Source organism: Salmo trutta, chromosome 26 (genome assembly GCF_901001165.1).
Source record: "Salmo trutta chromosome 26, fSalTru1.1, whole genome shotgun sequence".
Taxonomy (NCBI): domain Eukaryota; kingdom Metazoa; phylum Chordata; class Actinopteri; order Salmoniformes; family Salmonidae; genus Salmo; species Salmo trutta.
Genome location: NC_042982.1, coordinates 30715279 through 30741556, shown reverse-complemented (window position 1 = coordinate 30741556; position 26278 = coordinate 30715279). Strand labels below are relative to the sequence as shown.

The 26278-nt window shown below is 45.6% G+C and overlaps 1 protein-coding gene across 2 annotated transcripts in view; it reads left to right on the top strand.

Moving 5' to 3' along the window:
- The window catches only part of LOC115163640 (2-phosphoxylose phosphatase 1), a 31551-nt gene extending 5696 nt beyond the window's left edge, over positions 1-25855 (top strand). The window contains exons 1-5 of one of the 2 annotated variants that reach the window (XM_029715684.1): positions 1017-1108; positions 6289-6471; positions 12725-12851; positions 23456-23595; positions 23699-25855. In XM_029715684.1, the coding sequence (XP_029571544.1) occupies positions 1060-1108; positions 6289-6471; positions 12725-12851; positions 23456-23595; positions 23699-24756 (1557 nt within the window). In that variant the 5' untranslated portion in view covers positions 1017-1059 and the 3' untranslated portion in view covers positions 24757-25855. Of the gene's footprint in view, positions 1-1016; positions 1109-6288; positions 6472-12724; positions 12852-23455; positions 23596-23698 lie in introns of those variants that run through there. The other variant, XM_029715683.1, reaches the window with a different exon arrangement.
- The last annotated feature ends 423 nt before the right edge of the window (positions 25856-26278 follow it).

Genomic DNA, 26278 nt, shown 5'->3' with positions numbered 1-26278 from the left:
GTGTGGGGTATTGGTCGTGACAGTAGTGTGGGGTATTGGTCGTGACAGTAGTGTGTGGTATTGGTCGTGACAGTAGTGTGGGGTATTGGTCGTGACAGTAGTGTGGGGTATTGGTCGTGACAGTAGTGTGGGGTATTGGTCGTGACAGTAGTGTGTGGTATTTGTTGTGGACCTGTTTTAATTCTCTGGTGGGAGAGATGGAGGGAGGAAGAGCCGTCGTGGTCCATCCTGTGTTTAAGGTTTACTGTAGCAGCTGACTCTTTACCACAGTACAGGCGGTGTAAAACACTGAGGCGTAAGGCTGGAAAGAAGCCCTCATCAGTGTAATGGGTTTACCTTTTTCAACTCTCAGCCAATGCATACAGTCAGAACTACCTGCTAAACCCCTAATTACTGGCTCTGCTGTACGTTTCTTAAGGCCAGCTAGTTGTTGCGTAGACCTGGCCCATTGATGTTGTGTGTGAACTGTAGGAAGATGCCTTAGGCTTGCATGTGTATTGCTTTGGTAGTATGCCCTGTGTTTATGTGTGTGTGTGTGTTCATGTGTGTGTGTGTCTTCATGCTCCAGGCATGTAAACAATTGTGTGTTTGCGGGTGTGCGAGTTGGCGTTGATGCCCTGGGCTTGTGTGGCTTGTGTGTGTGTTTCTTCTCTTCTGTGTGTGTGTGTGTGTGTGCGTGCGTGTTTCTTCAGTGTGTGTGTGTGTGTGTGTGCGTGCGTGCGTGCGTGTGTTTCTTCAGTGTGTGTATGTGTGTGTTTCTTCTGTGTGTGTGCTCCTAGTCTGAGGTAGTCTGTTGTCTGTTACAAAAGGCCCTTTGTGTGGGCGACTGTGGCAGACCAGGGCAGTGAGCAGGCCTCCAATTGGGCCTTGGGTCTGCCTAGTACGCAGGCGTGTGTGTGTTTGTCAGTGAGTGTGTGTGCGGGGAGAGGGGGACCAGTTCAGTGAATGGGTTCCAGTGTGTGTGTTTGTCGGTGAGTGTGTGTGCGGGGAGAGGGGGACCAGTTCAGTGAATGGGTTCCAGTGTGTGTCTGGCCCTCTATCCAGTGAGCAGATCTCAGAATGCTCTCCTTCGCTCACACACACCTCATCCTCCTCTTCCTCTTCACCGGTGAGTCTATACTGATGCTAGCTAACTGACCGGTGAGTCTATACTGATGCTAACTGATCGTCTATACTTATGCTAACTCACCATCTATACGGATGTTAACTGACTGTCTATACTGATGCTAACTGACCGTCTATACTGATGCTAACTCCCCATCTCTATGGATGTTAACTGACTGTCTATACTGATGCTAACTCCCCATCTATATGGATGTTAACTGACCGTCTATACTGATGCTAACTCAACATCTATACTGATGCTAACTCCCCATCTATATGGATGTTAACTGACCGTCTATACTGATGCTAACTCAACATCTATACTGATGCTAACTCACCATCTATACTGATGTTAACTGACCATCTATACTGATGCCAACTCACCATCTATACTGATGTTAACTCACCATCTATACTAATGCTAACTGACCATCTATACTGATGCTAACTCACCATCTATACTGATGTTAACTCACCATCTATACTGATGTTAACTGACCATCTATACTGATGCTAACTCACCATCTATACTGATGTTAACTCACCATCTATACTGATGTTAACTCACCATCTATAACTGATGCTTTCTTACCATCTATATGGATGTTAACTGACCATCTATACTGATGCTAACTCAACATCTATACTGATGCTAACTCACCATCTATACTGATGCTAACTCACCATCTATACTGATGCTAACTCACCATCTATACTGATGCTAACTCACCATCTATACTGATGCTAACTCACCATCTATACTGATGCTAACTCACCATCTATACTGATGCTTTCTTACCATCTATACTGATGTTAACTGACCATCTATACTGATGCCAACTCACCATCTATACTGATGTTAACTCAACATCTATACTGATGCTAACTCACCATCTATACTGATGCTAACTCACCATCTATACTGATGCTAACTCACCATCTATACTGATGCTAACTCACCATCTATACTGATGCTTTCTTACCATCTATACTGATGTTAACTGACCATCTATACTGATGTTAACTCACCATCTATACTGATGCTAACTCACCATCTATACTGATGCTATCTCACCATCTATACTGATGTTAACTGACCGTCTATACTGATGCCAACTCACCATCTATACTGATGTTAACTCACCATCTATACTGATGCTAACTCACCATCTATACTGATGCTAACTCACCATCTATACTGATGCTAACTGACCGTCTATACTGATGCCAACTCACCATCTATACTGATGTTAACTCACCATCTATACTAATGCTAACTGACCATCTATACTGATGCTAACTCACCATCTATACTGATGTTAACTCACCATCTATACTGATGTTAACTGACCATCTATACTGATGCTAACTCACCATCTATACTGATGTTAACTGACCATCTATACTGATGTTAACTCACCATCTATACTGATGCTTTCTGACCATCTATACTGATGCTAACTCACCATCTATACTGATGCTAACTCACCATCTATACTGATGCTAACTGACCATCTATACTGATGCTAACTCACCATCTATACTGATGCTAACTGACCGTCTATACTGATGCTAACTCACCATCTATACTGATGCTAACTCACCATCTATACTGATGCTAACTCACCATCTATACTGATGTTAACTGACCGTCTATACTGATGCTAACTCACCATCTATACTGATGCTAACTCACCATCTATACTGATGCTAACTGACCATCTATACTGATGCTAACTGACCATCTATACTGATGCTAACTCACCATCTATACTGATGCTAACTGACCATCTATACTGATGCTAACTGACCATCTATACTGATGCTAACTCACCATCTATACTGATGCTTTCTCACCATCTATACGGATGTTAATTGATGTTAACTCACCATCTATACTGATGCTAACTCACCATGTATACTGATGTTAACTGACTGTCTATACTAATGCTCACTCACCATCTATACTGATGCTAACTCACCATTTATACTGATGCTAACTCACCGTCTATACTGATGCTAACTCACCATCTATACTGATGCTAACTCACCATCTATACTGATGCTAACTCACCATCTATACTGATGCTAACTCACCATCTATATGGATGTTAACTGACCATCTATACTGATGCTAACTGACCATCTATACTGATGCTTATTCACCATCTATACTGAGGCTTTCTCACCGTCTATACAGATGTTAACTGACCGTCTATACTGATGCTAACTCACCGTCTATACTGATGCTAACTCACCGTCTATACTGATGCTAACTCACCGTCTATACTGATGCTAACTCACCATCTATACGGATGTTAACTGACCATCTATACTGATGCTAACTGACCATCTATACTGATGCTAACTGACCATCTATACTGATGCTAACTCACCGTCTATACTGATGCTAACTCACCGTCTATACTGATGCTAACTCACCGTCTATACTGATGCTAACTCACCATCTATACGGATGTTAACTGACCATCTATACTGATGCTAACTGACCATCTATACTGCTGCTAACTGACCATCTATACTGATGCTAACTGACCATCTATACTGATGCTAACTCACCATCTATACTGATGCTAACTCACCATCTATACTGATGCTAACTGACCGGTGTTAACTGACTGATGTGAACTTTTGCTTATAACATTCTAACCTTAATCTATGACCAAGAGTTTTACCAGAGGATTAGATTTCTACGTATGCGATATAATTCTAAATGTCAAGTTTAGCTGGTCATGGTTACACTGTTTTTGTACCTTCAAATGTCTTTCCCGTTTCCACTCCACTCTGTGGCTTTGCTGTACCCCGGAGGTGGAATTTTGTATTTGTATTTATTATGGATCCCCATTAGCTGCTCTAGCTACTCTTCCTGCGATCCAGCAAAATTAAGGCAGTTATACAATTTATTAAACATTACAATACATTTCCAACACCTTAAGTGTGTGCCCTCAGGCCCCTACTCTACAATCACATATCTACAGAATAAAATCCATTTGTATGTGTGTGTATAGTGTGTATGTTATTGTGTGTTTGTATGCATGTGTCTGTGCTTATGTTTGTGTTGCTTCAAAGATGTACTTTTATCTATTTTTTTAAATCTGATTCTTCTGCTTGCATCAGTTACCTGATGTAGAATAGAGTTCCTTGTAGTCATGGCTGTTATGGACTTGGGGACATTGAAGAGACCTCTGGTGGCATGTCTTGTGGGGTATGCATGGGTGTCTGAGCTGAGTAGACCAATCAGACAGCTCGGTACATTCAACATATCAATAGCTCTCACATGGGGAGTGTGGGTTAATGTGGATACCCTCACTTTAAGATAGTGTGGTTTGTATTTAGGCTAATTCCTCTGTAGTCTGTTTCTAAAGAAATCTAATAACCAATGGAACTTTACCACAGTAACTTTATCATCTCAGGGTGGTGTGTGACCAATGCTGGATCTAGGCCTGTGGTGTTTCTACAGTCTGTTAGTTATTAGTAAGATAGTAAAACATGATGTAAAAATTTTATGACAGGAAGTGAAATACCAGTTAGGTCATTCCCTGCCTCCAACGTCTATCTCCAGCACTAGTCTCCATCCTCTGCTCTCTCTGTCTGCTGTGTTCAGGAAGTCTGAAAGAGGTCCAACCCAACTCCCTACCCCCCATCTCCCACCGTTACCTCCTACCCACTACTCCCTACCTTTCTACCTCCTAACCTCACCTCCTACCCCCTACCTTCCTATCTCCTACCCTTTCCTCGTACCTATATCTTCCTACCCACTACTCCCTACCTTCCTACCTCCTAACCTTACCTCCTAACCCCTACCTTCCTACCTCCTACCCTTACCTCGTACCTATTTCTTCCTACCCACTACTACCTACCTTCCTACGTCCTACCTTTATCTCCTACCCATACCTTCCTACCCCTACCTTCCTACCCTTACTCCCTACCTCCCACCCTTACCTCCTACCACTACCCCCTACCTCCCCAGCCATTCCCAACACCCAGCAATTCTGTCCAGCAACACTGTTGACTTTATGATCTCAGCTGGAGCTTGGAGGGGGGAGTTGGTGAAACTCTGTGTGTGTGCTTGACTATGAGAGGGTGAGAGTTATGTGAGCCTGTGTGTGTGTGTGTGTGTGTTTCTATGTTCCTGTACAAGTGTATGTGTGTGTGTCTGTTGGGGAGAGATTATTTAAAGGTTGTCATAGGAATGAAAGGGCCTCTCTCCTTGATGATTAGAAAGCGTCTTGTTCTGTCTCTCTTTGCAAAGTGATGTAATATTTACCTACTCCACTGCCCAGCTTCAGGACAACCAGGTTTTGTGTGTGTGTGTGTGTGTGTGTGTGTGTGTGTGTGTGTGTGTGTGTGTGTGTGTGTATGTGTGTGTGTGTGGTAGTGGGTATTCCCAGGATCCTGTGTTTCTGAATGGAACTGCAGTGGTTCCCACACCGCTCTCTCCCATTGGGCCGCCTGGCCAAGGGGTCACAGGTTAATGGTTGTCAAGGCAACCCTGTGGTAGTGGTTAGGGGGTTCTGTACAGGGTTCTGCTGCTGTTCACATGTAAATGAGCTGGGCTGAGGCTGGGCTGAGGGGAGGCTGGGCTAAGGCTGGGCTGAAGGGAGGCTGGGCAGAGGCTGGGCTGTGGCAAGGGCTGAGGGGAGGCTGGGCCTAAGCCTGGGCTGAGGCTGAGGCTGGGCTAGGGCTGAGCTGAGGGGAGGCTGGGCTTAAGACTGGGCTGAGTCTGGGCTAGGGCTGGGCTGAGGGGAGGCTGGGCCTAAGACTGGGCTGAGGCTGGGCTAGGGCTGAGGGGAGGCTGGGCCTAAGACTGGGCTGAGGCTGGGCTAGGGCTGAGCTGAGGGGAGGCTGGGCCTAAGACTGGGCTGAGGCTGGGCTAGGGCTGGGCTGAGGGGAGGCTGGGGCTAATAGATGTTATAGACCTTTATACAAGAGAGTCCTTTGAGCAATGGATGTCAGTGGTGTTTGTTGCTATGGTTAGGTCTTCTTTGGTGTTGTTTCTTTGCTAACTTTCCTCCCTCTCTCGCATTCTCTCTCTTTCTCTCTCTCTCGCTATACTTCTCTCTCACTCAATCACTCTTCTGCTCTTTCATTCAGTCTCTCTCTTCCTGACAATCTCTTGAACATTGAGGAATTGACCCCCCCCCCTTTCTCCTCTATCTCCAGTGCACCTAATCCCCACTACGCCCATGGGTGAGGAGCGCCCCTCCCAGGGTCAAGTTCAGGGCCAGGGGAAGAGCAGGAAGAGAGTGATCCCTGTCCCCCACACAGAGGATCCTGATCCAGACCCCATCTCTGAGGCTTATGGCTACTGCAACACCCCCAACCGCTCTGAACAGGCCTGGGAGGGTGAGACACACACACACGCACACACAATCTAATCTGCTGTTCCATTGGTAAGTGGGAAGAAAGCAATGTTTCAGTCCTCTGCAGTCTGCTAGCGTGTTAGCCATTTGCTCAACCAATCAGTGAACACAGGTCAAAGCTCAGGGTTTAGAACAGAACCAAATGGAGTCAGTCAGTCACTAACAAGGAAGGCTTAGCCATGTGGAGAAATACACAACATTTAGATGTGTTGTGTCATGTAAAGAGAATTGATAGACTGGTGTTGGGTCATGGTTAGCTAGAGTATAGAGAGGGTTAATAAAAAAATAACGTTTTATTGTCCCATACACTGGATAGGTAACGTAAACTCACTCACTTTTGTACATCGCCTTGGTCCGTACAATTGACCTTATTTTAGCGCCCAAAAACCGTAATACTTCCAGATCAACTGTAATGTCAATACCATTGTAAAGCACAATTTCTCCCCTTTCCAACAAAATCCATAACGTGACCTCCACGCTCCCCGTTTCTACATGATTCAAGAAGGCAATGAGCTCCGTTGGGTCTTTTTAAAAATGGTGGGTGGGGAAGCGAAACTAATGCGTGATAGTGAGAATGAGAGATGTCGTGTGGGGAAACGGCTTTTTTTCACTCAATCTGTCCAACTTATCACCTTATCGCCTCTAAAATGTAAATAAAACACTAAAGAGTTTATATAATGTGTCATTACATACCTATTTGAAGGTTTGTGTCGAATTTGAATCAGATTTTTAGGGCGGTGCTAAAGTGATCTTCAGACGTAAACATTGTTTTTTGAGAGTCAGGATCGCTTGCAGTGATGACGCAAAAAATGACTAGGTATCCCCCCTTACCCCCGTCACTGTCCCTTTCTTGTTTTTAAACGATGAGAGAAGTGCTACACCTGGTGGAGAGAGATTGTAAGACAGAAATAGTTGCTTTATGCTGTACGTTACGGTATGACACGTCACGATGTAACGGAGGATCAGTTTTCTCTACTTTTCTCCAATACTATAGAGCCATTACAATGTCGAACAACTCTTGAATAGAAACATAGTTCACACCCCAGATTTTGAAGTCAACACAGTCGCTACAGTCCCATTAGTTTTCTTTGCAGCCTTGTTTGAATGTCAAGGTTGTGCACATTATACGGAATGGGGTTGGTTTAGGTTACAGTGAAATGTGTTGTTTTACAGAGTCAGCCATAGTAGTACAGTACCCCTGGATAAAAGTAGGGTTAAGTGTCTTGCTCAAGGGCACATAGACATATTTTGGTTGATACGGTCATGGTTAACTAGATAGAGAGGATAGAGGGTCAGGGTTAGAGGATAGAGAGGATAGAGGGTCATGGTTAGAGGATAGAGAGGATAGAGGGTCATGGTTAGAGGATAGAGAGGATAGAGGGTCAGGGTTAGAGGATAGAGAGGATAGAGGGTCATGGTTAGAGGATAGAGAGGATAGAGGGTCATGGTTAGAGGATAGAGAGGATAAAGTGTCCAGGTTAGAGGATAGAGAGGATAAAGGGTCATGGTTAGAGGATAGAGAGGATAGAGGGTCAGGGTTAGAGGATAGAGAGGATAAAGGGTCCAGGTTAGAGGATAGAGATGATAGAGGGTCATGGTTAACTAGATAGAGAGGATAGAGGGTCAGGGTTAGAGGATAGAGAGGATAGAGGGTCATGGTTAGAGGATAGAGAGGATAGAGGGTCAGGGTTAGAGGATAGAGAGGATAGAGGGTCATGGTTAGAGGATAGAGAGGATAGAGGGTCATGGTTAGAGGATAGAGAGGATAAAGGGTCCAGGTTAGAGGATAGAGAGGATAAAGGGTCATGGTTAGAGGATAGAGAGGATAAAGGGTCATGGTTAGAGGATAGAGAGGATAAAGTGTCATGGTTAGAGGATAGAGATGATAGAGGGTCATGGTTAGAGGATAGAGAGGATAAAGTGTCCAGGTTAGAGGATAGAGAGGATAAAGGGTCATGGTTAGAGGATAGAGAGGATAGAGGGTCAGGTTAGAGGATAGAGAGGATAAAGGGTCCAGGTTAGAGGATAGAGATGATAGAGGGTCATGGTTAACTAGATAGAGAGGATAGAGGGTCAGGGTTAGAGGATAGAGAGGATAGAGGGTCAGGGTTAGAGGATAGAGAGGATAAAGTGTCCAGGTTAGAGGATAGAGAGGATAGAGGGTCAGGGTTAGAGGATAGAGAGGATAAAGTGTCCAGGTTAGAGGATAGAGAGGATAAAGGGTCCAGGTTAGAGGATAGAGAGGATAGAGGGTCATGGTTAGAGGATAGAGGGTCAGGGTTAGAGGATAGAGAGGATAAAGGGTTAGAGGATAGAGGATAGAGGGTCAGGGTTAGAGGATAGAGAGGATAGAGGGTCATGGTTAGAGGATAGAGAGGATAGAGGGTCATGGTTAGAGGATAGAGAGGATAAAGGGTCAGGGTTAGAGGATAGAGAGGATAGAGGATCAGGGTTAGAGGATAGAGAGGATAGAGGGTCATGGTTAGAGGATAGAGGATAAAGGGTCATGGTTAGAGGATAGAGAGGATAAAGGGTCAGGGTTAGAGGATAGAGAGGATAGAGGGTCATGGTTAGAGGATAGAGAGGATAGAGGGTCATGGTTAGAGGATAGAGGATAAAGGGTCATGGTTAGAGGATAGAGGATAAAGGGTCATGGTTAACTAGATAGAGAGGATAGAGGGTCAGGGTTAGAGGATAGAGAGGATAGAGGGTCATGGTTAGAGGATAGAGGATAAAGGGTCATGGTTAGAGGATAGAGGATAAAGGGTTAGGGTTAGAGGATAGAGGATAAAGGGTTAGAGGATAGAGGATAAAGGGTTAGAGGATAGAGGATAGAGGGTCATGGTTAGAGGATAGAGGATAAAGGGTCAGGGTTAGAGGATAGAGGATAAAGGGTTAGAGGATAGAGGATAGAGGGTCATGGTTAGAGGATAGAGGATAAAGGGTCATGGTTAGAGGATAGAGGATAAAGGGTTAGAGGATAGAGGATAGAGGGTCATGGTTAGAGGATAGAGGATAGAGGGTCATGGTTAGAGGATAGAGGATAGAGGGATAGAGGGTCAGGGTTAGAGGATAGAGGATAAAGGGTTAGAGGATAGAGGATAGAGGGTCATGGTTAGAGGATAGAGGATAGAGGGTCATGGTTAGAGGATAGAGGATAGAGGGATAGAGGGTCAGGGTTAGAGGATAGAGGATAAAGGGTTAGAGGATAGAGGATAGAGGGTCATGGTTAGAGGATAGAGGATAGAGGGTCATGGTTATAGGATAGAGGGTCAGGGTTAGAGGATAGAGGGTCATGGTTAGAGGATAGAGGGTCATGGTTATAGGATAGAGGGTCAGGGTTATAGGATAGAGGGTCAGGGTTAGAGGATAGAGGATAGAGGGTTAGAGGATAGAGGGTCAGGGTTAGAGGATAGAGGGTCAGGGTTAGAGGATAGAGAGGATACAGTACTATAGTCAACACAGTACTATAGTCTTTATTCAAACCATGCACTCTCACAAACTCTTGACAGCAACACTTTATATCAATAAGGATTGGAGTTACTTGTATCACATACTACTACAAGGTTATCTGTAAACCACTTCCTCTGATGTTGTGTTGGTGTAATACACCAAGAACAAGCCAAGAATGTATTTTATTATAAATCATCACTATTACTACCGTAACTAGCCTTACTATGACAGCTACAACCACTACTACTTCTATGATGATGATGATGGTGGTGGTGATGATGATGGTGATGATGGTAGTGATGATGGTGGGGGTGATGATGATGATGGTGATGATGTTGATGATGGTGGTAATGATGGTGGTGATGATGATGGTGGTGATGATGATGATGGTGGTGTTGATGGTGATGATGTTGATGGTGATGATGATGGTGGTGATGATGATGGTGGTGATTGTGGTGTTGTTGATGGTGGTGATGATGTTGATGATGATGGTCATGATGGTGGTGATGTTGATGTTCATGATGGTGATGATGGTGATGATGTTGATGGTGGTGATGATGATGGGGTTGATGGTGGTGATGATGATGATGATGGGGTTGATGGTGATGATGGTGGTGATAATGCTGATGATGGTGGTGATGATGATGGGGTTGATGGTGATGGTGGTGATTATGATGATGATGATGATGATGATGGGGTTGATGTGATGATGGTGATAGTGATGGTGGTGATGATGTTGATGATGATGGTGATGATGTTGATGGTGATGATGGTAGTGATGATGGTGGTGATGGTGGTAATGATGGTGGTGATGATGATGGTGGTGATGATGATGATGGTGGTGTTGATGGTGATGATGTTGATGATGATGGTGGTGATGGTGGTGTTGGTGATGGTGGTGTTGATGGTGGTGATGATCTTGATGATGATGGTCATGATGGTGGTGATGTTGATGTTCATGATGGTGGTGATGATGATGATGATGGGGTTGATGGTGATGATGGTGGTGATGATGCTGATGATGGTGGTGATGATGATGGTGATGATGGTGATAGTGATGGTGGTGTCGTGACGTTGTATTAGTTAATGTGACGACTGCTGCTCATCGAATGATTAACGGTTTATAATTGCGTGATTAAATGAATTAAGCAATGAATCAAGCAATTATTAACTCATTAACCTGGGGCACCATGGGAACATTGTTTTGATTGAGTTTCTATTTCCCAAATTAACTCAAAGGATATCAGAATATCGATTACAACAGTCGCTAAATTAATCAATTTCCTCTACAGCCTCATAATCTGAACGTCGTATAATCCGGGAATCTGCACGGACCCGGGCTTTACCACTGAATTTACCACACCAATCTTAGTTGATTATTTATTTACTAGCAAGCTAAAATGATGATAAAAATACACATACACAAAACACAGTCTAGCTATTGATTAGGACTTAGTATAACGGGCCAACACACTATGGCGCTTGTTACCCAAAATGGGGATTTTAAAGAGAGAGAAATAAAGGAAGTACACGAGAGAAATATACATTTGGGTTCATTTGTCAGCCATGCTTATTTAAAATTAGCCTTGCCCCGAACTGCCGCTCTTATGGGTCAGAATATAATGATGTAATTACGTGTTGGAGTTCTCAGGTGGGAAGCTCCGCGTGGGTCGTTTAGGCTTCTAAATGACGCAGTTCTCCGGCGCAACTCTCTGGTTGTCCTCACGATGTCAGTGTCCTTCTTGGCTAAGTGGTCTGATCCTCACCCTTGATCGGAAAGGGGTCTTCTGAGGACAGACAGCTCTGTAGCTCAGAGCTCACAGCTTCGGCTCGAATGGTGTCGATACCACGATTCAATGGAGAGTGGAGGCTGGGTGGTTCGGCTTGAATTCACCCGCTTAGACACAGCTACTCGTCCGTAGCTCGTGTAGAAAAATATTTCTTTGTCTTCAACCTTGTGTTTCGTTTTGGGGTTCGTCGACTTTGTTAGACCTTAGCTGCAGCTTGGGGTCAATAGTCTCCTATGTTAATTCTTCACTCTCCTGTCTTATACCCTCGGGTCAGAAGTGGGTGTAACCGCCTTTAGGGCAATTCTCTGGGCGGACCAAGTAAAGGGGCAAGGCTTAGATTTGGCTAAAAATCCGATTTTAGACACTAACTTCACATTTCATCTTTACCAAAACATTCTGTTTGATTTGGATATTTTCCAAACAGCGTACAATGTATAAACATCAGGCATATACTGGGAAAACTCTTAAAGGTACAATGTTTTCATAATAACGTCATCTCTTAACCTTTAAAAACAAATACAAAAGTTACATACATTTTAATATTCCACTTTTCGTCATAACCACCATTGTGGCTGACGGAAACCATTGTTCCAAAGTCCCTTTATTGCATGTTTAATGTTCTGAGGCCAGTTCTCCATTGTTAGGACAAAGGAATTTCTCTGTGGCCTAAGTTTTATTATGGGCGTGAGGTGTCATAAAACCCCCACATCTTCAGACCCCTAGATCTCTCCTCCTCTGTTGGGGGTTTGGGAGATAATCTGTAGGGTGGTGGTCTCCTGTACCCTGACCTGATCAGGACAGTCATGACAGTGGTGATGATGTTGATGATGATGATGGGGTTGATGGTGATGATGGTGATAGTGATAGTGATGGTGGTGATGATGTTGATGGTGATGTTGATGATGACGGTGATGTTGATGGTGATAGTGGTGATGATGGTGATGGTGATGGTGATGATGGTGAGGATGAATGTGTGGTTCTCTCCCCTCCCAGGACACAGCCCTGTGGACTACAAGCTGCTGTCTGTCCAGGTGATGATTCGCCATGGCGACCGTTACCCCCTTTACGCCATCCCCAAAACCAAGCGGCCTGCCATCGACTGCACCCTGTCCCCAAAGAGGTAAGAGCAATACCCACTGACTGAACATCCAATGATGATGCAACAAATAGTCTCTCGTCTCCGATTGTTCATTATTCATTCATTAAGGCCTTCTGTTAAATAAAGATGGCCTCCTGAATCAACTGGAGTCTACTGTAAATGTTAGCTATTCCCTCCAGCTCCACAGTTTCCATGACATCATTTGATCATTAGATAATTACATCATTAGACCATTAGACCATTAGATTAGATCAAATGCAGTTTTGACTGCAGCCAGAAAATGATACCACTTTGTCTTGTGAAATTACCCCTCTCCCCTCTCTTACCCCCCCAGTCTTTTGAAGAGTTTCTGGTTAGCATGTCGGTGGGAAACTTAAGCAATAATTGCTATGAAGAAGAGAGGAATGTGAGAAGAGAAAACGAGCTGTTGTTGTTAGTCAAAGTGATTAGCCGTGGTTATGCAGTGTGTGATTTGGAGCTACAAGATGTTCAGTCTGACTGTGTTAGATGTCGTGCTCCCTCCGGGGTTAGAGCTGAGACCTGTCTGCTGGGTAATTATCAAGAGTGTCAGGGAGGTGCATGTCCTGCCTGGGGCCACAGGTTCACTTTCACTGGCACCTAGGAGCATCAGAGTGATCCGACTACACGTTGAGCTCTAACACAGAGACATTCCTTATTTCAAAGTGTGACAATGTTGACTGTCCAACAGTCATTCTGTCTCTCCATTTGACTTTTATCACTCTCATTTTCTCCCACTTGTTTTCCCTCCAGACTGTCACTGTGGTGTTGTGATTGCTGTTCTGCTGCTACTCTCTGGTGCAGATGGATGCACGCACACACACACACACACACACACACACACACATTTTGATATTTGATATCCTCTCTCTTTTTCATGTTCTCATCTTCTCATATCCTTTTCTGTCTCTGTGTATAACTGTCTCTTGTGTTCACCTCCCCCTCTCATTCATCTGTCATCCTGTCTCATCCCACTGCTCTGCTCTGCCTCTCATCATGCAGATGGCAGTTTCTGATAAGATATTATTTATAGAACGGGAAGTCATTGCTGTGGCTCTTGCTGCACATTCTCAAAAGCAAAGATCAGGGCAGGAAGAGGTCTTTCAGACTTGGCTTCCCTCAGTCAAAAGTGTGTGTGAAAAGAGTGTGTGTGTGAGAGAGTGTTTGTGTGTGTGAGGGCACTTGGGTTCTATCTACTTTGATTGGCACAACAGAGTGATCCCCGGTGACTTGCATAACCTTGGATCTTGACATGTCATTCTAAACAGATGGCTGATAAATTCCTCCCCAATCCTCTTTTTGGGATATCTTAGTCTCTGGCCATTTGCAAATTCAACATGGGCATTTCATTCTGAGCTGATGGGTCTTGCAGAGGAAGAGTCAGTAATCTGAGTCATCTGTGACCACTGGGCCTGGCCTTCACAGAGCTGAGAGGACTGGTGAATGTCTGCTATGAAGCCAAACTTTGGCTAGAAGATAATTACACATCTTCACTAATGTTTGGCATGTCACAAAAAGGCATAACCTAAATCACAGGAGGTTGGTGGCACCTTAATTGGGGAGGACGGGCTCGTGGTAATGGCTGGAGGGGAATCAGTGGAATGGTATCAAATACATCAAACACAAGGTTTCCATGTGTTTGATGCCATTCCATTTACTCTGTTCTGGACATTATTATGAGCCGTCCTCCCCTCAGCAGCCTCCTGTGACTCAAACCCACATGAGCGCTCATGCATTCTGAGTTTGTGTCTGTACTCGCTCTCTCTCTCTGCCTTTCTGTCTCTCTCCCTTTTTCCCACAGTGCACCTCTCTCTCTCTCTCTGCCTTTCTGTCTCTCTCCCTTTTTCCCACAGTGCACCTCTCTCTCTCTCTCTCTCTGCCTTTCTGTCTCTCTCCCTTTTTCCCCACAGTGCACCTCTCTCTCTCTGCCTTTCTGTCTCTCTCCCTTTTTCCCACAGTGCACCTCTCTCTCTCTGCCTTTCTGTCTCTCTCCCTCTTTCCCACAGTGCACCTCTCTCTCTCTGCCTTTCTGTCTCTCTCCCTCTTTCCCACAGTGCACCTCTCTCTCTCTGCCTTTCTGTCTCTCTCCCTTTTTCCCCACAGTGCACCTCTCTCTCTCTGCCTTTCCGTCTCTCTCCCTTTTTCCCACAGTGCACCTCTCTCTCTCTGCCTTTCTGTCTCTCTCCCTCTTTCCCCCAGTGCACCTCTCTCTCTCTGCCTTTCTGTCTCTCTCCCTCTTTCCCACAGTGCACCTCTCTCTCTCTGCCTTTCTGTCTCTCTCCCTCTTTCCCACAGTGCACCTCTCTCTCTCTGCCTTTCTGTCTCTCTCCCTCTTTCCCACAGTGCACCTCTCTCTCTCTGCCTTTCTGTCTCTCTCCCTCTTTCCCACAGTGCACCTCTCTCTCTGCATTTCTGTCTCTCGCCCTCTTTTCCCCAGTGCACCTCTCTCTCTCTGCCTTTCTGTCTCGCTCCCTCTTTCCCACAGTGCACCTCTCTCTCTGCCTTTCTGTCTCTCTCCCTCTTTCCCACAGTGCACCTCTCTCTCTCTGCCTTTCTGTCTCTTTCTCTCTTTCCCACAGTGCACCTCTCTCTCTCTGCCTTTCTGTCTCTCTCTTTCTTTCCCACAGTGCACCTCTCTCTCTGCCTTTCTGTCTCTCTCCCTCTTTCCCCCAGTGCACCTCTCTCTCTCTGCCTTTCTGTCTCTCTCCCTCTTTCCCACAGTGCACCTCTCTCTCTCTGCCTTTCTGTCTCTCTCCCTCTTTCCCACAGTGCAACTCTCTCTCTCTGCCTTGTCTCTCTCTCTCCCTCTTTCCCCCAGTGCACCTCTCTCTCCCTCTCTCTGACCAGTATTCAATGCCATCTGGCTCTCAGCACCGACATTCCACTCCAAGTTAGAGCTGAAAGGAGCGAGGGAGAGAGGGAGGAGAGAGAGAGAAATGATAGATGCAAGGCGACACAGCCAAGCGGAGAGAGTGGAAAGGATCCACGGAGAGAAAACAAGATTGTGAGACATAGAGAGAGAGAGAGTGAGGGATGAAGGTAGACTTGGGGAGGTTGAAATGTGGACCTCCTGAGAGAAGATCTTTGTTTTGCTGGAGCTGCAATAAATCAAATCAAATTTTATTGGTCACATACACATGGTTAGCAGATGTTAATGTGAGTGTAGCGAAATGCTTGTGGTTCTAGTTCTGACAGTGCAGTAATGTCTAACAATTCCCCAACAACTACCTAATACACACAAATCTAAAGGGAGGAATAAGAATTTGTACATATACACCACCGTTCAAAGGTTTGGGGTCACTTAGAAATGTCCTTGTTTTTGAAAGAAAATCACATTTTTTTGTCCATTAAAATAACATCAAATTGATCAGAAATACAGTGTAGACATTGTTAATGTTGAAAATGACTATTGTAGCTGGAAACGGCTGATTCTTAGTGGAATATCTACATAGGCATATAGAGGCTCATTATCAGCAACCATCACTCCTGTCTTCCAATGACATATTGTGTTAGCTAATCCAAATTTATCATTTTAAAAGGCTAATTGATCATTACTGGCCCCTCCGTCGCGACGTAACCTGAACGCCCATCTGCGGCCAGCTAATCGTTAGCTGTCTTATCGGCTGCTATCTGAATAGGTCGATCGGCCAATTTTCTTGGGCCACTATAATTATAACTATTTTGCCAATTGGATTGGTCCCCTCTACCACACGGAACCCCACTAATCTACCGACGGAAACGCACGAGGTGGCTAAAAACAGACCATCTTCTGCCAACTTGCTACCCATGGCCCGGCTAGCTGTCTGAATCGCCGTGACCCCAACCAACCTCACTACTCACTGGACCCTTATGATCACTCAGCTAAGCATGCCTCTCCTTAATGTCAATATGCCTTGTCCATTTCTGTTCTGGTTAGTGTTTATTGGGTTATTTCACTGTAGAGCCTCTAGCCCTGCTCCTTATACCTTATCCAACCCTTCAGTTCCACCACCCACACATGCGATGACATCACCTGGTTTCAATGATGTTTCTAGAGACAATATCTCTCTCATCATCACTCAATGTCTAGGTTTACCTCCACTGTATTCACGTCCTACAAATACCTTTGTCTGTACATTATACCTTGAAGCTATTTTATCGCCCCCAAAAACCTGCTCTTTTTGCTCTCTGTTCCGGACGTCCTAGACGACCAATTCTCATAGCTTGTCGCCGTACCCTTATCCCAGCCCTCCTCTGTTCCTCTGGCGATGTAGAGGTGAATACAGGCCCTGCAGTGCCTAGCTCCACTCCTATTCCCCAGGCACTCTCTTTTGATGACTTCTGTAACCGTAATAGCCTTGGTTTCATGCATGTTAACATTAGAAGCCTCCTCCCTAAGTTTGTTTTATTCACTGCTTTAGCACACTCTGCCAACCCGGATGTCCTAGCCGTGTCTGAATCCTGGCTTAGGAAGACCACCAAAAACTCTGAGATCTCCATCCCTAACTACAACATTTTCAGACAAGATAGAACGGCCAAAGGGGGCGGTGTTGCAATCTACTGCAGAGATAGCCTGCAGAGTTCTGTCCTACTATCCAGGTCTGTACCCAAACAATTTGAACTTCTACTTTTAAAAATCCACCATTCTAAAAACAAGTCTCTCACCGTTGCCGCCTGCTATAGACCACCCTCTGCCCCCAGCTGTGCTCTGGACACCATATGTGAACTGATTGCCCCCCATCTATCTTCAGAGCTCGTGCTGCTAGGTGACCTAAACTGGGACATGCTTAACACCCCAGCCTCCCTACAATCTAAGCTTGATGCCCTCAATCTCACACAAATTATCAATGAACCTACCAGGTACCACCCCAAAGCCGTAAACACGGGCACCCTCATAGATATCATCCTAACCAACTTGCCCTCTAAATACAACTCTGCCGTTTTCAACCAAGATCTTAGCGATCACTGCCTCATTGCCTGCATCCGTAATGGGTCAGCGGTCAAACGACCTCCACTCATCACTGTCAAACGCTCCCTGAAACACTTCAGCGAGCAGGCCTTACTAATCGACCTGGCCCGGGTATCCTGGAAGGATATTGACCTCATCAGTAGAGGATGCCTGGTTATTTTTTTTAAATGCCTTCCTCACCATCTTAAATAAGCATGCCCCATTCAAGAAATTTAGAACCAGGAACAGATATAGCTCTTGGTTCTCTCCAGACCTCACTGCCCTTAACCAACACAAAAACATCCTGTGGCGTTCTGCATTAGCATCAAACAGCCCCCGTGATATGTAACTTTCAGGGAAGTTAGAAACCAATATACACAGGCAGGTAGAAAAGCAAAGGCTAGCTTTTTCAAGCAGAAATTTACTTCCTACAACACAAACTCAAAAAAGTTCTGGGACACTGTAAAGTCCTTGGAGAATAAGAGCACCTCCTCCCAGCTGCCCACTGCACTGAGGATAGGAAACTCTGTCACCACCGATAAGCCCACTATAATTGAGAATTTCAATAAGCATTTTTCTACGGCTGGCCATGCTTTCCACCTGGCTACCCCTACCCCGGTCAACAGCACTGCACCCCCCACAGCAACTCGCCCAAGCCTTCCCCATTTCTCCTTCTCCCAAATCCAGTCAGCTGATGTTCTGAAAGAGCTGCAAAATCTGGACCCCTACAAATCAGCCGGGCTAGACAATTTGGACCCTTTCTTTCTAAAATGATCTGACGAAATTGTCGCAACCCCTATTACTAGCCTGTTCAATCTCTCTTTCGTGTCGTCTAAGATTCCCAAAGATTGGAAAGCAGCTGCAGGGGGGGACAGTCTTGACCCAAACTGCTACAGACCTATATCTATCCTACCCTGCCTTTCTAAAGTCTTCAAAAGCCAAGTCAACAAACAGATTACCGACCATTTCGAATCCCACCTTACCTTCTCTATGCAATCTGGTTTCAGAGCTGGTCATGGGTGCACCTCAGCCATGCTCAAGGTCCTAAACGATATCTTAACCGCCATCGATAAGAAACAATACTGTGCAGTCGTATTCATTGACCTGGCCAAGGCTTTCGACTCAATCACCAAATCCTCATCGGCAGACTCAATAGCCTTGGTTTCTCAAATGATTGCCTTGTCTGGTTCACCAACTACTTCTCTGATAGAGTTCAGTGTGTCAAATCGGAGGGCCTGTTGTCCGGGCCTCTGGCAGTCTCTATGGGGGTGCCACAGGGTTCAATTCTTGGGCCGACTCTTTTCTCTGTATATATCAATGATGTCGCTCTTGCTGCTGGTGAGTCTCTGATCCACCTCTACGCAGACAACACCATTCTGCATACTTCTGGCCCTTCTTTGGACACTGTGTTAACTACCCTCCAGACGAGCTTCAATGCCATACAACTCTCCTTCCGTGGCCTCCAACTGCTCTTAAATATAAGTAAAACTAAATGCATGCTCTTCAATCGATCGCTGCCTGCACCTGCCCGCCCGTCCAGCATCACTACTCTGGACGGTTCTGACTTAGAATATGTGGACAACTACAAATACCTAGGTGTCTGGTTAGACTGTAAACTCTCCTTCCAGACTCACATCAAACATCTCCAATCCAAAGTTAAATCTAGAATTGGCTTCCTATTTCGCAACAAAGCATCTTTCACTCATGCTGCCAAACATACCCTCTCTAAAACTGACCATCCTACCGATCCTCGACTTTGGCGATGTCATTTACAAAATAGCCTCCAATACCCTACTCAATTAATTGGATGCAGTCTATCACAGTGCCATCCGTTTTGTCACCAAAGCCCTATATACTACCCATCACTGTGACCTGTACGCTCTCGTTGGCTTGCCCTCGCTTCATACTCGTCGCCAAACCCACTGGCTCCAGGTCATCTACAAGACCCTGCTAGGTAAAGTTCCCCCTTATCTCAGTTCGCTGGTCACCATAGCAGCACCCACCTGTAGCACGCGCTCCAGCAGGTATATCTCTCTGGTCACCCCCAAAGCCAATTCCTCCTTCGGCCGCCTCTCCTTCCAGTTCTTTGCTGCCAATGACTGGAACGAACTACAAAAATCTCTAAAATTGGAAACACTTATCTCCCTCACTAGCTTTAAGCACCAGCTGTCAGAGCAGCTCACAGATTACTGCACCTGTACATAGCCCATCTATAATTTAGCCCAAACAACTACCTCTTCCCCTACTGTATTTATTTATTTTGCTCCTTTGCACCCCATTATTTATATTTCTACTTTGCACTTTCTTCCACTGCAAATCTACCATTCCAGTGTTTTACTTGCTATATTGTATTTACTTCGCCACCATGGCCGTTTTTGCCTTTACCTCCCTTATCTCACCTCACCGGCTCGGGTGGTTGTTGTCCTTGATGCTTTTTTTGCCTTCCTGTGACATCGGGTGCTGTAGGTGTCCTGGAGGGCAGGTAATTTGCCCCCGGTATTGCGTTCTGCAGACCGCACCACCGTCTGGAGAGCCTTGCGGTTGAGGGCGGTGCAGTTGCTGTACCCGGCGGCGATACAGCCCAACAGGCTGTAAAAGTTTGTCAGGGTTTTAGGTGACAAGCCAAATTTCTTCAGCCTCCTCCGTCTTTATCACACTGTCTGTGTTGGTGGACCATTTCAGTTTGTCTGTGATGTGTACTCCGAGTAACTTAAAACTTTCCACGTTCTCCACTGCTGTCCCTTCGTGGTGGATAGGAGGGTGCTCCCTCTGCTGTTTCCTGAAGTCCATGATCATCTCCTTTGTTTTGTTGACGTTGAGTGAGAGGTTGTTTTCCTGACACCACATTCCAAGTTCCCTCAATAGATATAGCAGACATGTGTTTGAGCAGGCTGTTTTTTCTCTGGGATGTGTGTGGATTATGTGTGTGTGCTTGGGAGAGAGAGATTTACATTTATAAAGGTCTTATTTATAAAGGTCTACAATCTGGGTCTGTTTTTATTTTGACCAGTGTGTAATTATGGCGATCTATTCTGCACTAGCATATGGGTTATAGGCAGGATCCTAGGGGACTGTTGGAGTGTGTGTCTGTGTGTGTCTGTGTGTGTCTGTGCATGTAATTCCCCATAGCTGTCACTGGCATGCCAAGTCGACCCACTGTCTCTGTCTGTCTGCGGTCTCTCCAGCTGGAAACTATTCCCCCTCTTTAGCCTGCCTCTCTCTCTCTCACTCTCACTCTGTCTCTCTTTTTCTCTCTCTTTCTTTCCCTTTCCTGCTCTGTCTTGCTTGACAATTCAAAGGGATTTGACCACCAGTGAGATAGATATTGAGTGAGCAAGTCAATAGAATAGAAGAATGTTAAATCTAACACCAGCATAATGCATGATCCTTTAGTTAGAGACTGAAGCTGCCTGGGAAACGTTAGTTAGAGACTGGAGCTGCCTGGCAAACGTTAGTTAGAGACTGGAGCTGCCTGGCAAACGTTAGTTAGAGACTGGAGCTGCCTGGCCAACGTTAATTAGAGACTGGAGCTGCCTAGCCAACGTTAGTTAGAGACTGGAGCTGCCTGGCCAACGTTAGTTAGAGACTGGAGCTGCCTGGCCAATGTTAATTAGAGACTGGAGCTGCCTGGCCAACGTTAGAGACTGGAGCTGCCTGGCCAACATTAGTTAGAGACTGGAGCTGCCTGGCAAACGTTAGTTAGAGACTGGAGCTGCCTGGCAAACATTAGTTAGAGACTGGAGCTGCCTGGCCAACGTTAGTTAGAGACTGGAGCTGCCTGAAAATTTGTTAATTAGAGACTGGAGCTGCCTGGCAAACGTTAGTTGGAGACTGGAGCTGCCTGGCCAATGTTAGTTAGAGACTGGAGCTGCCTGCCAAATCTTAATTAGAGACTGGAGCTGCCTGGCCAACGTTAGTTAGAGACTGGAGCTGCCTGGCAAATGTTAATTAGAGACTGGAGCTGCCTGGCCAACATTAGTTAGAGACTGGAGCTGCCTGCCAAATGTTAATTAGAGACTGGAGCTGCCTGGCCAACGTTAGTTAGAGACTGGAGCTGCCTGGCAAATGTTAGTTAGAGACTGGACCTGCCTGGCCAACGTTAGTTAGAGACTGGAGCTGCCTGGCAAACGTTAGTTAGAGACTGGAGCTGCCTGGCAAATGTTAGTTAGAGACTGGAGCTGCCTGCCAAATGTTAATTAGAGACTGGAGCTGCCTGGCCAATGTTAGTTGGAGACTGGAGCTGCCTGGCCAATGTTAGTTAGAGACTGGAGCTGCCTGGCAAATGTTAGTTAGAGACTGGAGCTGCCTGGCAAATGTTAGTTAGAGACTGGAGCTGCCTGGGAAACGTTAGTTAGAGACTGGAGCTGCCTGCCGAATGTTTGTTAGAGACTGGACCTGCCTGGCCAACGTTAGTTAGAGACTGGAGCTGCCTGGCAAACGTTAGTTAGAGACTGGAGCTGCCTGCCAAATGTTAATTAGAGACTGGAGCTGCCTGGCCAATGTTAGTTGGAGACTGGAGCTGCCTGGCCAATGTTAGTTAGAGACTGGAGCTGCCAGCCGAATGTTAGTTAGAGACTGGAGCTGCCTGGCAAATGTTAGTTAGAGACTGGACCTGCCTGGCCAACGTTAGTTAGAGACTGGAGCTGCCTGGCAAACGTTAGTTAGAGACTGGAGCTGCCTGCCAAATGTTAATTAGAGACTGGAGCTGCCTGGCCAATGTTAGTTGGAGACTGGAGCTGCCTGGCCAATGTTAGTTAGAGACTGGAGCTGCCTGGCAAATGTTAGTTAGAGACTGGAGCTGCCTGGCAAATGTTAGTTAGAGACTGGAGCTGCCTGGGAAACGTTAGTTAGAGACTGGAGCTGCCTGCCGAATGTTTGTTAGAGACTGGAGCTGCCTGGCAAACATTAGTTAGAGACTGGAGCTGCCTGCCGAATGTTAGTTAGAGACTGAAGCTGCCTGGCCAACGTTAATTAGAGACGGGCTGCTTGGTGAACGGGATTTCATGATGTAATACTATTCTGTGGTGGAAGGCATAGATTTAGAGTCAATGTTTCAACCAATCATGACAAACCTTGTCGAATCTGAGACTAATGATAGGATGTGATGTGGTTTTGGATGATGTCTCAGAACTAGATTGCTATGGAAACCAGTGTCCCTGTGTGTATGTGTGCCACATTGTATGTGTGCATGCTCATGTATGTGTGTGTGTGCATGCTCATGTATGTGTGTGTGTGCGTGCTTGTGTGTACCGTTGAACCTCTGCCACCAATAAATAATCTTTAATCTGTAAAACTATGGTGCGGTTGAGCTGCAGATCCCAGATTTGATGTAATAAACTGTAATCCTCTATCATCTCTAATCGTTTAGATCTTTGACTGATCATCCCCTGCCCTGACTGTACACTGACCTCATTGTGAGGTAAAGATGATGCTCTTGTCTCTGTAGCCATGTCTCTGCTGATTGTGTTTATATAGCCCTCATACTCTATCTACCGCACATTGAACTAGGCTCAGTCAGTGTTGTGTTAGACAGCTCCCTGGTGGTAGAGACATAACAGTACAAGACTGCATACTACTTCAACTCCAGTTTTCACCCCATACGAAGGGTTCTTTCCTTCCACATGTCACATATTAATCATGTCACTTACCCCCCCTCCCTTCATCTCTCCCCCCCTTCCAGGAAGCCCTCCCACCCCCAGCTAAAATCTTTCATTGGTCACATGGCCCAGGGGGGGCATGGCCGCTGGGAGGGGACTCTCAGCTCGTTGCCCCGTCTCCCTAACCACAGCGCTTGTGAGATGGGCGAGCTCACTCAGACAGGTAACCAACCAATCAATCACATTAAAGATGTGTAAAGAACCACCCAAACAGGCTGGTTTTATATCTCAAATGTGCAACCAATCTCTGCCTTTCCCCTCTTTAGGTGTAGTGCAGCATTTACGCAATGGCCAGCTCCTTCGCCAAGCCTACAAGCGCCACAAACTCCTCCCGCCCGATTGGTCGACCAAGCAAGTGTGGGTGGAGACTACGGGCAGGAGCCGCACCCTCCAGAGCGGGATGGCTCTTCTGTATGGGTTCCTGCCAGACTTTGACTGGAGCCGTCTGACAGTCCACCACCAGTGGAGCACGTTGTTCTGTGGCTCAGCCTGCGACTGTCCTGCTAGGAACCGCTATCTGGAGGAGGAGCAGAGGAGACAGTACCGTCTTAGAGTGGCAGACACTGAACTGGAGAGGACCTACGCAGACATGGCCCGTACGCTAGGTCTGCCCCCGCGCCAGCTCAGAGCTGCCAACCCTATAGACTCTCTGCTGTGCCACCTGTGCCACGGCCTGTCCTTCCCCTGTGTGGCAGCAGGAAGTGCTCTCGGCAGTGGGGGCTGTCTGACTCTGGCCCAGTTCGCTGTGATCCGGAGGCAGCAGTTAGAGGATGAGGTGGACAGGAGGAGGGTGGGACTGTATCGCTGCTACGCCGTGCTCGCCACGCACCCCTACCTCAACCGCACCGCCAACAGGTTGGAGCGCGTCGCCAAGGCCTACGCTCCAGGCCGAAAACCCCGCGCTGGAGGAGAGGAGGTGTTCACCCTGTCCTCGGCTCACGACGTCACCGTGGCGCCGTTACTAAGCGCCCTGGGCTTGGAGGAGGCATTGTTCCCGAGGTTTGCAGCAAGGGTTGTGTTTGAGTTGTGGAAGAGTCCGCACGCAACGCAGGGACAACGTAAGGGGCAACGGCAGAGCCAGAATAAGGCTTCTGGGGTGAAAGGGGACAGGTCAAAAGGTGGTAACGGGGGGGACATGTTTGTGAGGGTTCTGTACAACGGAGAGGACGTAACATTCCATACCACCTTCTGTCGCTCACATGACAGCCATGCCACACAACCGCTATGCCCCCTGGGTAACTTCCTGTCTTTCGTCAGGAAAGACATGTTCAATGTCCTCAACGCAACGTCCTACCACGACGCCTGCTACCGACGGACAGGCTGACTGACAGAGAGATGGAGAGAGAAAAGGAGGAGAGGAAGCGAATCATTTAGCTGATTTTGGAATTTGTTAATAGCTCTTTTCCCACTTTGATGGTAGTGCCCTATTGAACTATTTTAATGTCTTAGAACTTTGACATTTTTCTAAAGTCAAAAAAACATTCCTAGAAAGCATAGATTCTGATCATACATGTCATGCACACAAACACACTGCAAAAATACATATTTTCACCAACAAATTCCTAAACACAAACACACTGCAAAAATACATATTTTCACCAACAAATTCCTATACACAAACACATATGCTATATACACACTCTTCATGCCTTCTTGATCAGATGTCTTTGTCAATGAAGTTGGACTTCTAAACTGACAGCCTTGTGGTGTTGACAATCACACCCAGATACTTAACCTGCAAATATACACATTTGAACGTTGACCTTTCTACCATTTTTAAGTTTTTGAAATGTTTGTAAGGGAAAGACATTCTGGGGTGAAAGTTAAGGACTCAGACACTTTATTCACACATTCCTGCATTCCAACTGGGCATGTTGAGATTCTGCTTTTCCCAAATTCCTGCATAGAAAGGGAAACACGAACGCTGGATTAGTTCATATAAAATGTTGAAACTGCCATTTATAATTTGTCTTGATATTGTTCTGACATTTTGATTAAAATGGTGCTGGAGACCAATAGAATTAGGGTCGGTTTTGCTGTATAATTAATTATTTTGAGTTTACTGCTAAAAAAAAGAGCTCAGCCACATACTTTCAGGCTGATTTCAATGTTAAGAATTGAGTCATCCCAACAATTTACACTCAATGTTTACTCAATAATGAAAATATTCCACACCTTAGTAAAGGCTAGTTTTTAATGGTACTTAGATTTCACTGCTGCTGTAAGATGGTAATAACAGTTAATAAATATGTCATCAGTAATTGTAAATTTTTCCACTATATGAAGGCAACCATTTTTCAGTGGCCATTTTCCAGTTGGGACTATTTTTATTAATGATGTTCATACTTTTGAATAATTATACTTTTTACTGTAAAGCACATTGCACAGTCTGCAAAGAAGTAATAAAACTTGTTTCCTCACAACTGTCTCTGTATTGTGTGAAAACATATGAGCTAACATATTACTGTTCTGAATCCCCCAAGTCTCATAGACTAGACGTAATATAGTAAACATACATTCAGGACAATCAAATGAGTATGATGTGTTATGTTTGATATGGTTACATGAGATAGAAGGTTACTTAGGCTAAAACAAAAGGTGCTTCATCGGGATGGATGGGTGAGCGTTTAACAAAAAAGTCCTACAGGAATCCTGCAGGAATTCAAACCTTTGTGAAGGAATTGTGCAGGTGTCCTGCAGGAATCCTGTAGGCTTGACAAAATCCTGCAGAAAACGTCCACGATGACTAGTGCTGCAGAAATCCTGCACAAACATGACAATTCCTTCAGGAATCCTGCAGGACCAAAACCTGCAGGATGTTGATATTCCTGCAAGACCAACTAAAT